Source organism: Rhineura floridana, chromosome 15, assembly GCF_030035675.1.
Source record: "Rhineura floridana isolate rRhiFlo1 chromosome 15, rRhiFlo1.hap2, whole genome shotgun sequence".
In the NCBI taxonomy this organism is placed as follows: domain Eukaryota; kingdom Metazoa; phylum Chordata; class Lepidosauria; order Squamata; family Rhineuridae; genus Rhineura; species Rhineura floridana.
This window is the reverse complement of record NC_084494.1, coordinates 8515324-8530766: the sequence shown is the minus strand read 5'-3', so window position 1 is coordinate 8530766 and position 15443 is coordinate 8515324. Positions and strand designations below refer to the sequence as shown.

Sequence of the window (15443 nt, the reverse complement as noted above, 5' to 3'; positions counted from 1 at the left end):
TAAACTGCAACTCCCATCAGCCCCAGCCAGCATGGCCACTGGATTGGGCTGATGGCAGTTGTAGTTCAAAAAAGTAACTTTTCCAAGCTCTGCATAAGGACATTAGTCTTATCTAGAGCAGTGATGTTTACTCTGATTTAGGAACATAGGAAGCTGCCTTTTACTGAATCAGACCATTGGTCCATCTAGCTCAGTATTGTCTACACTGACAGGCAGCAGCTCTCCAGGATTTCAGGCAGGGTTCGCTCCCAGCCTTACCTGGGGATGCCATTGGGGATTGAACCTGGAACCTTCTAAATGCAAGGCAGATGCTCTACTACTGAGCCACAGCCCTTCCCTTAAAAGACATGGGATCCTTCAGCTGACCCATATTAGGAACATAGGAGGGTGCCTAATGCTGAATCAGACCATTGGTCCACCTAGCTAAAGTAACTTTTCCAAGCTCTGGTTATGGGCTTCTGAATACTTGTTGCTGGAAACCGCAGGAGGCAAGAATGCACTTGAACTCAAGTCCTGCTTGCAGGCTTCCCATAGGCAGCTGGTTGGCTCCTATGAGAACAGGATGCTGGACTAGATGGGGCATTGGCCTGACCTAGCAGGCTCTTCTTACATGCTTATGTCACACTGCAGACATGCAGACACACACACACACACAACCCATTTGTGCTGCCTGCCTGGATCTGCAAAAAAAGTATATACCTTTTTATATATTTAAAAAAAACAAAAAAGCTCACGGAGGCCTTGAGTTAAGGCATTCTTGGAAAATCAATATGGTAGCAACTTCCTGGAGAAATGAGCTCTGCATATAAAGAGAGCATGGGTCCAGTTTTCTGCGTAGAGTGTTCTGAGCAGGAGACAGTTGCTTATTCCTTTCCCCCAATGTGCTTTGTTCTTCACTAGACATCCTAAGATATTTATTTCCTCCCCTCCAGTTATCTCCTGTGGAGACCTGCCTGTGCCACCCAATGGGAACAGGATCGGGACCCTGACCACTTACGGTGCTACTGCCATCTTCTCCTGCAATACCGGTTACACTTTGGTGGGCTCACTTGTGAGGGAGTGCATGGCAAACGGCCTCTGGAGTGGGCTGGAAGTGACATGCCTAGGTAGGTGCTTGAGTAACGTTTTGCTGCTTTTGAGCTGCCCAACTGTGAGTTGTTTGCAGCCCTGATGAACACCATTCAGACTGTGTTTCCGCAGCCCATATTAGTGGAGTATTAGAACAAGGGCTGCAAGCTTAAATCAAACCAGCAAATTACTCAACTAAAACTTCCGTTGATTAATCGGTGGTGGCCATTTCTCATCAGCAGGCATCTGTGGGTTAAAGAAACCTTTGTTTGATGGGCATAGTAAAGGAAAATATATTTGACTTTTCTTTTAACATTACAGTGTATGTTTGTTAAACTGAAACTTACCTTGAACTGCCTTCAAAATCTCTGGCAGCTAGGAAAAGCCCTTGAAAGACCTTAATAAATTCCCTTTAGAACTAATGAGACCTGTAATGAATCCCAGTTGTCTCTTTACTTACCTCATTGTTTTGGATCTTTTAGAGATATTTATAACATTCTTGTGAAATGAGGGTTGCTGTGAGAATTTCTCCCCAGATGTTGGGGTTAGCTGATGATGTCTTTGGAGAGGCACAACTTATTAATGGCATGTTATATGATCAGTTAGATTTCTATTGTTCCTAGTCAATGGCCATTACAATATAAATCACACACACACACACGACAATCCAAGAGTAAGTTGAAGGATCTCAACTTTCAGCACTGCAAATGATCAAAATGTAAACGTTCTCCAAATCATCTGGATTTAAAATACTCCTTAACCTTTGACACTGACTTCGAGTCAAAAAAGTAGCCCTTCATTTTCTCACCACCAATGCACATAAAGCTTTGTTATAGGCAGTAGCGTAGTGGCAAATCCAGAAGTGGAGGGTCCCTTCATGATAGTCGCAGCCACACACACCCTTTTTTGCTCCTGAGTTGAGAATGAGATCTTTGCTAATGCCTTCTCCCACAACAACAGACATCTCTAGGAGCCAATCAGCATGAAAGGGGGGAGTGTCAGCTGCTGAAAAAAGTCTTCTCAGTAGCTGACTCGCCTCCTTTCACTCTCATGGGCTCCACTCAACAGGAAAGGACAAGGAAACATGTTAGAAGACTCTTCTCAGTGACTAACACACACCCTTTTCATGCTGATTGGTTTGTAGGATGCTAGAGACATAGGACCCTGCTGCGACCCTGCTCCCAAAAATGTAGGGGACTAAGACCCCCCAAGATCCTGAATGACTACAACCCTGCTTATAGTAACAAACTTGTCTACCTTGGCCACCAATGTATTAGAAATCTCCCATTCTGATTTTTTTTTATTTTCCAGACTTCATTCAGAATACTGTGCACATGTTGTTCCCTCCAAGTTTTCAGTGTGTGCCGTTTCCCTCTCACAGATTATCTGTATGCACCAATACATATGCACAATCATAGCACAGAAAAGGGGTCCTGATGTAATCATGTGCTCACATCCTGATTCCTTCTTGCAGGTGTTTCAGCTGATGTCCATGCACACCCATGGATATAAATAACCTGTAAGAGGAAATAAAGATGAGGGCCAGCTGATTTTTAGAGCTTCTCCAAATGAAGTCTCAAGACCAGCAGAGTGACATCCTGGGAGAGCCAGCCACAGAGCAATAATGGAATGGAGGCTGTTTACTCATCCCTTAGCACAGGGCTAGCTAATACGGTGCCCTCCAGATGTTTTGTCATCCAGCTTCCATCATCCCTGACTGTTGGCCATGCTGGCTGGGGCTGATGGGAGGTGGGAGTCCACAGCATCTGGAGGGCCACCCCTTTGGCTACCCCTGCTTTAGCACGTTTTGCTATTACATTTTTTAACTTATCTCTGCAACAGGAGCACTAGTCCATTTTCAGATCACACACACAGGGATTGCAGTGGCAGCTGGGGGCTCCATGTCAGTGGGGCACTAGAATCTGCTCTGGGTTTTAGTCTGAACTGCCAAGGAGCTGCTTCTGCACTTTGGCCAGCTTCTTGAACATTCAGACTAAAACACGGAGCAGATTCCACCTCCCCACTGGCATGGAGCCACCAGCCACCACTAAGGGATTGCACTTGGGCAGAGGTTTCCAGACTTAGTTCAGAATCCTGTGCATTTATTCTTGGATTTGAAATCACCCTCGTATACTTCCGCCTCGACTCCTCCATTATGGGAAGCAGGAAATCTAGCATTTATTTGATGTGTGATCTTCCCAGCCCCAGTCAAAGAAGCCAAACACCCTAAAAGGGAGCTCACAGCAAGACCTCATGCTTTGTTCGTATCACCTTCTGTCTAGGGTGGGGGGAACTGGAGAGGTGCAAGGATGGAACATGTGAGAGGGAGGCCTGCTCCTGCTTCTCCTTTGTTAGACATTATTCCTTGGGGGGGAAATATAATGTAGGAAAAGTAGTCTAAACAAGTTAAATAACATGGTAAGGAAATGAATAAAATATCAAAATTGGGTACTAGAGATTTTTTATCTTATCTTCAAGCCATGCAAACTGGTGTTCTCAAGAGCATAGCATTCCCAGTTGCGCTGCACATGTTGCCAAGTCACAGAAGAGGAGGGGTGGGGAAGAACAGATTTATTCAGTGCAGAATTCAGTGGATGATATCCCAACACCATGCATGCCCAAAGTACACCCATTGAAATCAATAGACAAGTAACATAAACCTATGCTGATCTATTCTGAGTGTGACTTAGTTGGGTATCACCGACTGTCCTGAGAATGTCAGCTTTCATTTTGCTTTATCTTGTTTAAAACAAGCCTCTGGTCCTCATGGTTGCAAAGATATGCTTGAAATCATGTGGGCAATGGCCTGCTGGAATCTCTGAAGACAGAAGGTGTTGATAAGATTTTGAGGGCTCAGAGGGCAGAGCCTGAGTGCTCCTTGCTTCTTCCCGTTACTTGCAAAGCCAGAATAAATTATGCAGAATAGTAAAAGAAAAAACAGAATAAATCATGCAAAAGGGGGAGGAGGCTACATCAGGTTTTTTTAAGAAAAAATTGCATGATTTATGCAGGTTTCAGAATTCAGCTATTCTTGGTGAGGAATTTTGAACGTCTGGGTCTGTTTGCCCTATCTGTAATTCAGGGCTCATCTGGTACGGGATCAGAGGACCATAATTCTGTTTCAACTAGTAACCCGGTTGTTGTTTTTTCTGGCTTGGTCTCTGTCCAGCGGGTCACTGTGGCGAACCAGGCCCCATTGTCAATGGTCAAATAAATGGGGAGAACTACAACTACCGGGGCAGTGTGGTGTACCAGTGCAACCCTGGCTTCCGACTCATTGGGATGTCTGTCCGGATCTGCCAGCAAGACCACCGCTGGTCTGGAAAGACTCCTGTCTGTGTGCGTAAGTATGTTGCTGTCTTTACTATAGAGTTGGGGGCAGCGCAGTGTGTGGCTGAGTCACTGGTTTTATAGATGTTCAGGAGAGGTAGAGGAAGTGGAGGAAAAAATAGTCCCATCAGAAAATTGGGGGGGGGCGGCAGAGCCGGCAGGGTTTGACATCTGTCAAGGGCTCTCAGGCCCACAGACAAGGGCTCCTCCTGGAGCTGCTGCTCCTCTTCACCATTGCAACCTGCAACACTTTACTGAGCAAACTGTGAAAAAACAATGCAAAATTTAAGAGAGGCTTTGTCTTTCAGTTCAGGCCTTGTTACAGGGCAGGGAAACCTTCATCCAAACATACAAAGGAAAACTCCCTCAGAATTACACAAAGCAGGAAGACCATAACCAGTTTACACAGTATAAGAATAAAATGATGAGAATTTCATAATTTGGAGATGACATCTAGCTAACAGAAGATCCCATTCTTTAACTTTATTTTCAATGCACTGCTTTGCAACTCCAGGGATAGCACCCTTAAGGACATTAACAATCAGTCCATATTCGATTATAAGGGCTTCACAGTCATTGACCAAGTTTTGTATCTATTGGAAATTTGCTCCAAATAATGCCCCCCCCCCATCTACAACAGCTCTCCAGCACCTGGATCCAGCTCTGGGGACAGGTGCTTTGATATATTGATGTTTGTGCAAGTCAAGTAATCGGCCAACAAATCTCAGTGTCTTTGAGATTGAGGCCTCAACACCACAATGCATTTATAGCAGCATTATACCACTTTGAACAGTCATGGCTTCCTCCAAACAATCAAGTGATATCTCCCCAGAGTGGTTTCACAATCAATCCCTCTTCCCAGGGAACTCTGGGAATTGTAGCTCTGTGAGGGGATTAGGGGATCTCCTAACAACTCTCAGCACCCTTCACAAAGTACAGTTGACATTGAAATTTGTTGGGAGAAAGTCGTGACTGTAAAAGTAGTATAATCATGCTTTCAACATATAGTGCGGATGTTCCTTCAGCAGACAACATTCTTTTTAGATGGGGGAACAGCTGTCAAGATGTTAATATTCTGTTCAGGCAGAGCTATCAAGGGCTCCTGAGTTTTGCCACAGTGAGCTGAGCATGGTTAGACATATTTTGGAGGCATCCAGAGGAGGATTTTTCTATAGGGGTATCCTATAGAGTGTTGAGGGGAGCATAGCATAATTTGCCTTCCCTGAAATTGGAGCAGTTTGAAGAGGCAGGAGATAATTCAGGATTTTGTGAGGGGGATGGGCTTACCCCAGTGATAGCTACAGATGAGGGGGAATTTGGTTTAGTTTGCATTGTAAATGCAAACCTACCTAATTTGCACTTGACACAACAATACATGAACCAAAATGCAGCTCTCTTTTGAAATGCACATTTCTCCAAATTTTGCAATGCCATTCTCCAACCAAAAAATGCAGATGCTAGGGGGAAATGCATGCATTAGTAAAGAATACAGAAAAACTGCAGGCAAAAAGGTGTATATTAGACCATTGCTGATTCCAATCCCCCCAAAACCTATGAATAATTTTGTGCCCTCCTGGGAAAAAAATGCCCCAAAGAGAAGGCAGTAAGGAGGCAATTTGGGGCAGTATTCTACACACGTGTCCCATAAGCTCAAGGATTTCCACTTGTGCAGTGGGACTGTCCCCCCTTTCTTCTCCCCGTGCATACCCCATGCCCTCCCCAGATCTGCTCTAGAAGGTTGGGGGAACCCTTAGAACAGATTTAGGGGGTGCATCTGAAGAGGAGATGGGGAGAACATCCCATTGCAGAAGAAATCCATCTGCTGGCAGAACGACTGCCTGAGCGCTATGTTGGACTCCACCCTTTCACTCAGTTCTGTTTCCTCGTGGGCGCTCATAAGGAGCAAATGGAGCATGGACGACATGAGGGACTGAAGCTCAGTGGCGGAGCAGATACTTTTCATGCAAAAGGTTCCAGCTTCAATCCCCAGCATCTCCAGGCAGGTTTGAGAGGAAATCCTGTAGAGCCACTGCCAGTCAGTGCAGACAATATTTATCTCTCCGTTTTGGTTCTCTCCGTTTCTCATTTTTCCAATCTTAAATTCAGTTCTGCAGCAATTTGCTTTAAAAAAACCTCATGAAAATTCCTCAGCATTTTAGTGCAAATTTCTGCTCACAGATCCATTTTTGTGTGCAATTGACAACTACACATTTTTGAAAGCAACTTCCCCAAACATAATGCATTTTTGTTTGTTATTTTCACTAGTATAATAATTTTTAATGCTGACTTTCCCCTAATATATGCATTTCTGCAAAACATTGGTTGGAGAACTGCATTGCAAAATTTAGAGAAGTGCAAATTTCAAAAGATGGCTGGGTTTCAGTTCTCATATTGGCCACATTCATACTGTACATTTATTCCACTATTATTCCATTTTAAACAGTCATGGTTTCCCCCAAAGAATTGTGGGAAATGTAGTTTGTGAGGGATATTGAGAGTTGTTAGGAAAGCCATAGTCCCCTTAGAGGCCGGCAATTCCCAGAGTTCTCTGACTGTTAAACTACTTGGGGATTTGTAGCTGTGCGAGAAGAATAGGAGTCTCCTCGCAACTCTCAGCACCCTTCACAAACTACACTTCCCAGGATTCTTTGGGGAAAACCATGACTGTTTAAAGTGGAATAATAGTGGAATAAATGTACAGTGTGAATGTGGCCATTGTTTCTGAAAGCTTTGAATTTGATAGATTCAGATTTAAATGTGAACCAAATCAAATTTCACCCCCAGCCCTCTCTGTCTTAGTAGACTCAATAGAAGGCAGCTTTCTATGCACCTATGGATAAGGGGTGGCTGTGGCACGGGGACGTCAAGGGGAATCCAGTAAGAACATGGATATATATGTTTGCAGAGGTTTACCCATTACATTCTGTTCTCTGCTCAAATGTATCCGTACTTCAACCTGGCAGCGAGGGGTGCTTGGGTAACAATTTGGCTTTCTTGCTGCAGCCATAACTTGTGGTCACCCGGGCAATCCAGCAAATGGCTTGACACAAGGCAACCAGTTCAACCTGAATGACGTGGCCAAATATGTATGCAACGCCGGGTACCGCCTGGAAGGGACATCCAAGTCTCAATGCCTGTTAAATGGACAGTGGAGTAACGTCCTGCCCGTCTGCCGCAGTAAGTCATCCCTCTCTAACCCCCTCCCCCCTTTTATGCTGGTGCGCTTTCTAAGGCTTGGATGGAAAAGAGGTTTTTGCAAACTACTGAGCTCAGGTCTGCAGCTTGGAGAAGCTTCCTTGTACCTTCAGTTGCAGAGAAGAGTGGAAGGATGGAGCCACGATCACTGCAGTCGTTATCAGCCCCTTCTTTGCAATGCCGTGCAGCAGGTTTCGGAATGGGAGAGGGAGCCTGTAGGCAAGGTGAATTTTGAAAAGAGTGACATTTTAGCCTGAGTGCAATGCAGAAGACATGGCAGGAAAACAACCCACCCTCCCTTTCCAGCCACAGCTTTGCTGGTAACAAGAAAAAAACTATATATTCAGCAAAGCAAATGAACAGGGCCTTTCCAGGAGTCCATCCTAATATTGTCATTTTTTTAAAAAAAATGCATTGGATGAAATAAAGAGCAGCTCAAGGTGGGTGGGAGGTTGATAGGAACATCCCCTTGACATCTCAGGGGCCTGGAGTATTGTCTTAAAGCAAAGAACCTAAAGGCATGTTCAGTTTAGGGCCTCATCTGCACTATATACCTGTAAAGCAAGTATCATAGTACTTTATGACTTCGTCATGACTTCCCTCAAAGAATCCTGGGAACTGTAGCTTGTTAAGGGTGCTGAAAGTTGTTAGAAGGCCCCTATTCCCCTCTCCGAGCTACAGTTCTCAGAGTGGTTTAACAATCAATTCCCCTTTCCAGGCAACTATGGGAACTGTAGGCCTTTAAGGGGAATAGGGGTCTCCTAACAACTCTCAGCACCCTGGAAACTGCAGATTCTTTGGGGAAGCCATGGCTATTGAAAGTAGTATAATACTGCTTTCAGTGTATAGTGCAAATGGAGCCCAGATTTGATGACCTATGATCTAGGCTCCTAACCCATCAGCCATGGGGCCTCTTCAGCCAGTGCAGGTTAATCAACATTAACAGCAGCAGGCCCAGGAGAAAGAGCGGTGAGGGAAGGCCAAAAAGATGGGAGAGCAAAAAGAGTTGAGCCTGAAGTCTGAAACTCGAGAGCATCAGTGTAGTTTTGTGAATCATAGAGTCATAGAATAGTAGAGTTGGAAGGGGCCTATAAGGCCATCAAGTCCAACCCCCTGCTCAAGGCAGGAATCCAAATCAAAGCATTCCCAACAGATGGCTCTCCAGCTGCCTCTTGAATACCTCCAGTGTCAGAGAGCCCATCACCTCCCTAGGCCATTGGTTCCATTGTCGTATGGCTCTAACAATTAGGATTTTTTTTCCTGATGTCCAGTTGAAATCTGGCTTCCTGCAACTTGAGCCCATTATTCCGTGTCCTGCACTCTGGGACGATCAAGAAGAGATCCCGGCCCTCCTCTATGTGACAACCTTTCATGTACTTGAAGAGTGCTGTCGTATCTCCCCTCAGTCTTCTCTTCTCCAGGCACTTCTCCAAGAATGCACAGTGTGTTTTGCCCACAGGTCTTCCTCCCCAAGGGCACTAAGAAGTGACCTATGTTTAAAAATGGATATTAAAATGTATCGAAAGCGCCAAGGCAAATCCTAAGTACCTGACGTTTGATGGAAAATATAAATGATGCAATATATAACTATGCTTAAAATTGCTTATTCTTTCAGTTTTCTGAAACATGTATGTTATCAATTACATGATGTTGCATGACTGTTGATCAGTCCATAGTTTCAGTTGTTCATGAAATAGTAAATAATTTATTCTTTTCTATCAAAAGTCAGATATTTAGGATTTGCCCATCTCTTCCTTGAAACTTCCCTCTGGACCAACTTCCTGCAGATGTGCACAGCCCCTCACCCCTGGTGATTTTCATGAAATGAGTTAAGACATCTTCTTTTTGTTAAAGTTAGCAGATGGTTAGGAGATGCTGGGTGTGGTTTTGTTTTAATATGCTACAGATCAGTGTTTTTAACATAGTGTTTCGTCAATTGATTTTATTGTTGTTCAATTGAAATATGAATTGTTGTAGCTCAATTTGTGGGCCACCTTAAGGGTCTTTGGTGAAAAGACTGGGTAAAAAATAAGAAAAGGAAAAACATGAGCCCAAATTTAAAAGTATAATGTAAGCCAGGTACAACGCAAGTAAGAGCAAGAGACAGCCAAATGACTCCTGTCCTGTGTTTCTGTGCTTCAACCCCCCAAGGCCGTTCGGTTAGCTTTTAGCATTAAAAAAATTTTAACACTCACTTCTCGAATTCCCTCCCTTCTGCCTTCCCCCACCTAAGGCACACCTTCCAGTTCCCTTCTCGTGTCATCTTCCTTCCACATCCCTGGTGAAAACCACCACCATCACCCTTGACATGACTTTTTTCTTGACTGGGGATGAGATTGGACCCCAATCTTGGAACAATCCCACTAGCAATGTGTATTATAACCCTCTACTTCTCTTCAGGATTGGGAGCCCTCTCCCCAGCAAATGACTACTTAATTTTTATTTTTTTAAGGATTACATTATAAGTACTTTTTTAAAAAAAATCCATTCATTCCAAGGCTTTATGGAAAGGAAACCAAATTCTGGGAAAGTGTAATGTAAGAATTTAACCCTCTTATTTTACTTTTAAAAGAAAATAAATCCTCTTTTTCCCCTTTGTTGCACCCTCTGTTTTTATTCTTTTCTGTGATTTGCTTGCAGTTATAAACTGTACTGACCCCGGGCACCTGGAAAACAGCGTCCGGCAAGTGCAGCCGAGTGGGCCTCACAGATACAGCTTTGGAACAACTGTCTCATACCAGTGCAGCCATGGATATTACTTACTGGGCACCCATTTCCTTACCTGTCAGGGAGATGGCTCTTGGGACCGGCCCCTCCCAGTGTGTCATTGTAAGTTATTTGGTTTCTTTTGAAGGCCGAGCTCCCTTATGGTGGTACATGTTTGACAAATGGGTTTTCTTTCTTTCTGAGATGTGATTCCCCACACACGCACACACACAATTTTATAGCTGGCCAATTAAAACATAGATGAGAGAGTTAACTTCTGTGCAAACCCACTCAGATCTTTCTAAGGAAAGTCAAGGAGGGGGCAAGGGGATAAAAGCCTCCAAAACAAGTTGGAAAGTGTTATTTTCACAACTTTCTCTATTTGATTTATCTATTTTGGAACCCAGTATATCGTCAAATTAAGAGTCAAAAATAATAAGACTTGTGGGAGGAGGAAGAGGAGGAGATAAGCCAAGGAGCAATAAGAGAGTGCAGCTGTGCAGACGTTGTACTGTTTGCAGAAAGTACATTTTCAGATTGTTCTCCATGAGGGCTAGAAAGCTGAAATGTCCAGGAATCCAGATTCCATATAGGATCTTAGATTCCATGCATGAAATCTCAAAAGATAAACTTCCACCGAGACCAGTCCTGTGAGGGGGAAATCTGTTTGTTCTTCATTTGTCTTGCATATGTAATATTTTAGCTGCTTCTAGTATTTTCAGCTGTCCAATTCCAAGTAATGAAACCTTTCTTAAAATGGAGCTGACGTCATAGGGTCAATCCATTCACTTAGTTAATTGAGTAAAGGAATAAGAAAAAGAGACATAGGAATAAGTAACGAAAGTATGTAGCAGTTTATTATCTATTTATGTATTTCATTTATATCCCACCTTTCCTCCAAGGAGCTCAAGGTGACGTACAAACATGGTTCTCCCCCTCCCCACATGACAATCCTATGAGGTAGGATAATGACTGGCCCAAGGTCAGGATTTGAACCTCCGTCTTCCAGGTCCCAGTCAGACACTCTAACCATTACACCGCACTGGCTCACAATTCTACATCAGTTCTTTTAAAAAGCAACCATTTAGAACTGTCCCCCTTCTGCCTGTTGATGCATCTGGATCCATCTTTGGGCAGCACATACAACTCCTCTTGGCAGGAGACCTCTTCACTTATTTTCCATTCCCAGGGGTTACTTGGTCTCCACCCTGGTCAGTCATTTTGTTGGCTTCAGGACAGGAGAACCTCAATATCCTCTGTTACTGGGTTGGGAAGTGGTGGAGGTAGGGATGATTAGCCACTAGCGACGATGAGCAGAGACAGTGTCTTTTTAATATATGGGCAGCACTTAAAGCATTTCAGGTGCTTTAAACCAGAGGTTCCCAAACTCTGGTCTGTGGACTACCAGTGGTGTGTGAGCTCCATTCAGGCAGTCGTCAGCGTGTCTGCATAATATATTCACATTGATTTTTAATGGTATTTTAGTGCTTCTTTCATTTCATATACTGTATTTTATTGTATTATAATTTGGACTCTAATGTAAATTGTAGCACCATGAAAGACAATAGAAGCAATACAAGAAGCAATACAAATGCAACTAAAACATCATACAGCACCTGGCACAGTACATTACAGTTGCTGTAACAGGCAGAAATACCATCAAGTGCCCAAATCATCAGCAGTTTTCAAGTGGTCTATGAGGGAAAAGTTGAGAAACCCAACAACAACTAACTTACTTACTTACTTATTTATTTACTTACTTATTTATTATTTGATTTATATCCCGCCCTTCCTCCCAGCAGGAGCCCAGGGTGGCAAACAAAAGCACTAAAACACTTTAAAACATCATAAAAACAGACCTTAAAATACATTAAAACATCTTTAAAAACATTTTTAAAAAAGCTTTGAAGACATCTTAAAAAAGAAAAAAACATTTAAAAAAAAAAGGTTTACAAACATATTAAAAAGCAATTCCAACACAGCCGCAGACTGGGATAAGGACTCAATTTAAAAGGCTTGTTGAAAGAGGAAAGTCTTCGAAAGGTGCTGAAAAGATAGCAGAGATGGCACCTGTCTAATATTTAAGGGGAGGGAATTCCACAGGGTAGGTGCCACCACACTAAAGGTCCGTTTCCTATATTGTGCAGAACAAACCTCCTGATAAGATGGTATCTGCAGGAGGCCCTCACCTGTAATCAACTAGGTATATAAGGGATAAGATAGTCTTTCAGGTATCCTGGTCCCAAGATGTATAGGGCTTTGTACACTAAAACTAAAACCTTGAACTTGGCCCCTTTGGTGGCGACCCCACCGGTGGCAGTCCCGACTCCCAAAGGCAGCCAGGCTTTTATGCCTCCTAACCCATCCAGGAGCTAATGCAAGAGACTGCAAGATTAACTGCAGCCTCTCTCTGGAGCCAGGGTCAGGCAGAGGGTCCCAGTCCTTGCAGCACTTACCAGGGACGTCAGCTGTCTCAAAACACAGCAGCCCAGAGGAGCAAGCAGCAAACACCCAGATGCTCAGATATTCATTCCCAAGGCAGGCCTTCTCCAGTCCCCCTAGTGCTGCAGCTATTCCCCAATAACAATATAAAACAAGGGTTGGAAGGAGAAAGGCAACTAGCTTCCCTGTGTGTTTACTTACTGCCCCCTCCAGCTTTCTCTGCTTGGCTACCGAGGAGCCTCATTATTCTCAAGTGCCAATGTAAGGTGTGCATGGGGCTACTGATGATGTGACACGTTAAATGTGTATCCAGGTTCTTGAGTCTTCCCAGCCAGGGGTGTAGTCACCCAGGGGCTCAGGGGGGTCTTAGACTCTCTTCTTTTTTAGGAGCAGGGTCCCAGCAGGGTCCTTACATTCCCAGCATATTATGAGCCAATCAGCAGGACAGGAGAGTGTTTTAGCCACTGAGAAGAGTCTTCTAACATCCTTTCCTGCTGATTGGAATCAATCAGAGTGAAAGCAGGTGAGTCAGCCATTGAGAAGAGTTTTCTCAGTAGCTAACACTGTGTTTCATGTTTATTGGTTCCTAGGAGTGTCTGTTGTTGTCGGAAAAGGCATTAATAAGGATCTCATTCTCATCTCCACAGCAAAAAAAAAGGGGGAGAGGGGTGTGGCTGTGACTAACATGAAGCACTTGCACTTCTGAATTTGCCACTACGCCAAAACCCGCTTAGTCAATCCTCTGTGGCAAGAGTGGGAAAGCTGAAAGCTGAGAGATCTTCTTCCATCTTCAAAATTAAATGTGATGAGCCCATGTATACTGTACATATAAAACCCTGACAACTGGAGCCAACGAGTGAGATTGAGGAATGGGTGATTCTGTCTCCATTCAGCCTGTATCAATGTCACATGTTTTTATCCATAATCTTATTCCATTCCATTTCTGCATTAATGTGCACACTGTTTTTAAAAAACAAATCCTCTCAAACTATGTGTGTAAATGCACATTTAAATGCATTCTTCAATGTGTATTTTGATACACGCAAACTGCTCAGAACTGCACTGCAATATAGCTAAGCTCTGGTTTGCACATTAGTCCAACAGGTAGAGAGGCTGCTCATTCAAATTAGGAATTCACAAAAATCCAATTCCTATGCCATCCCTAATAGGATTAGGGTGCAGTTGAGGTGAGAGCACACCTGTATAGGCAGCAGATTTCTTCCTAAGACAGACACTGGTTACACCAAAAGTTTCCTACATCATATGGAAAATTATTTCCAGAAAAATGTTGCCAACCAGCTGAGCTCAAGGGCTTTATATTTTATACAGCTGAGATAGTCCAAAGTCATCCCTTTTGGATTTTTTTTGTTTTATTTTTTTCCTCCCCTTTGCCCCTCACATTAAACAGTTTTAAAAAAAAAACACCTTTTATTTTTGCACCTCCCCCCCATGTTATCAGCATGCTGCCTTGCAACCATGGGAACTTGGTAAGTGAATCCCATATTGGAACTGTTAAGCATAACAGGGAAATATTAGATAAATAGCATCAATCTGCTCTTTGTAAATCTGAAGCAACCATCAAGCAAAATTTCTGGGGAACAAACACACCAGAGAAACTTCAAATGGCATGGAAAGAGTTCTTGTGAGACTGGACTAATCTCTCTGGGAGAAAAGGTTAATACTGTATAGCTCTACCTGGGACCCGCAGAAAAAGCTAAACCAGCTTGTTAGTCAAACTGTGCTGTGGATACTGTCTTGTGCCCCTCACCAGCAATGCATGCCCTTCCGGAGAGCCTGGAACTGTTGAAGAGCATCTCCACACAATGAGCAAAGTTCTGAAGACTTGAGACTAGAAGCACTATCTAATTTTGCCTGATTTGGAGGTCCCTGCTTGGCGTTTCATCTGAGGGATGTTAAGGACATCAAGATAGACTAACAACATTTCTCAAGGGAGTGGGAAATGGTGCAATACTGTGCTGGGATCCTTCTTGAGGGGAAGGGGAATTGTTGCCTTGGAGGTTCACCAGAGGCTGTTCTGCTCCTGGCAAAGTCTACTAAAAGGAACAGAAAAGTGCAGCAAGAATTGAGACGGGAGTGAAGCCACAGACAACTTCAAGTGGGAGCCGGGAGTAAATCGGGTTGGATACTGTCCTGTTCCAAGAGAGTCTACAGAAGGCAGAGCAAGAGTTCAGGCACAGAAGCAGAACCACAGACAACTCCAAGCGGAGCGGAGCGCATTTCAAGCTTGGCTGAGGCATCCCAAAGCCCACAGATGAGGAGGTTATTCCAGGAAATGTCCAGAGCCAATGGAAAGGTTTAAAAAGGCTGCAGGCTGGTCAAGGTTTCTAAGGCCACCTCCCCTCACCCCCCAAAAGCTGGAGGCTTAAAGTGGCTGTGCTTGATTCTTCAGATGCTGACTTTGGTGAAACTGGAGATTCTTCGTCTTTGCTGTAGGTTTGGAAGTGAAGTCCTCAAACCCTCACTTGAGTGTCGTGGGGCCTGACTTACAATCACAACAGAACCCTAGCCTGAGCATATTTTGGAAGTGATGCCTCTGGGAGTTTGGCAACAGATCGAGGAAGCCAGGGATACAGAAGTATCCACGCCGCACTTAAATCTAAATATAAAACATTTATAAAATATAAAATACCTATGCCCCTCTTAAGGATGAATCTCACCTAACCTCACAGCTCAGGACTTAG

At 43.8% G+C, this 15443-nt stretch overlaps 1 protein-coding gene across 7 annotated transcripts in view; it reads left to right on the top strand.

Annotated features, from left to right (window-relative positions):
• CSMD2 (CUB and Sushi multiple domains 2) overlaps nucleotides 1–15443 on the top strand; it is a 769620-nt gene that overhangs the window by 710318 nt on the left and 43859 nt on the right. For all 7 annotated transcript variants that reach the window (XM_061596306.1, XM_061596301.1, XM_061596302.1 and 4 more), the window contains 4 exons: nucleotides 933–1106; nucleotides 4238–4411; nucleotides 7402–7575; nucleotides 10234–10422. In XM_061596306.1, the coding sequence (XP_061452290.1) occupies nucleotides 933–1106; nucleotides 4238–4411; nucleotides 7402–7575; nucleotides 10234–10422 (711 nt within the window). The remainder of the gene's footprint in view (nucleotides 1–932; nucleotides 1107–4237; nucleotides 4412–7401; nucleotides 7576–10233; nucleotides 10423–15443) is intronic.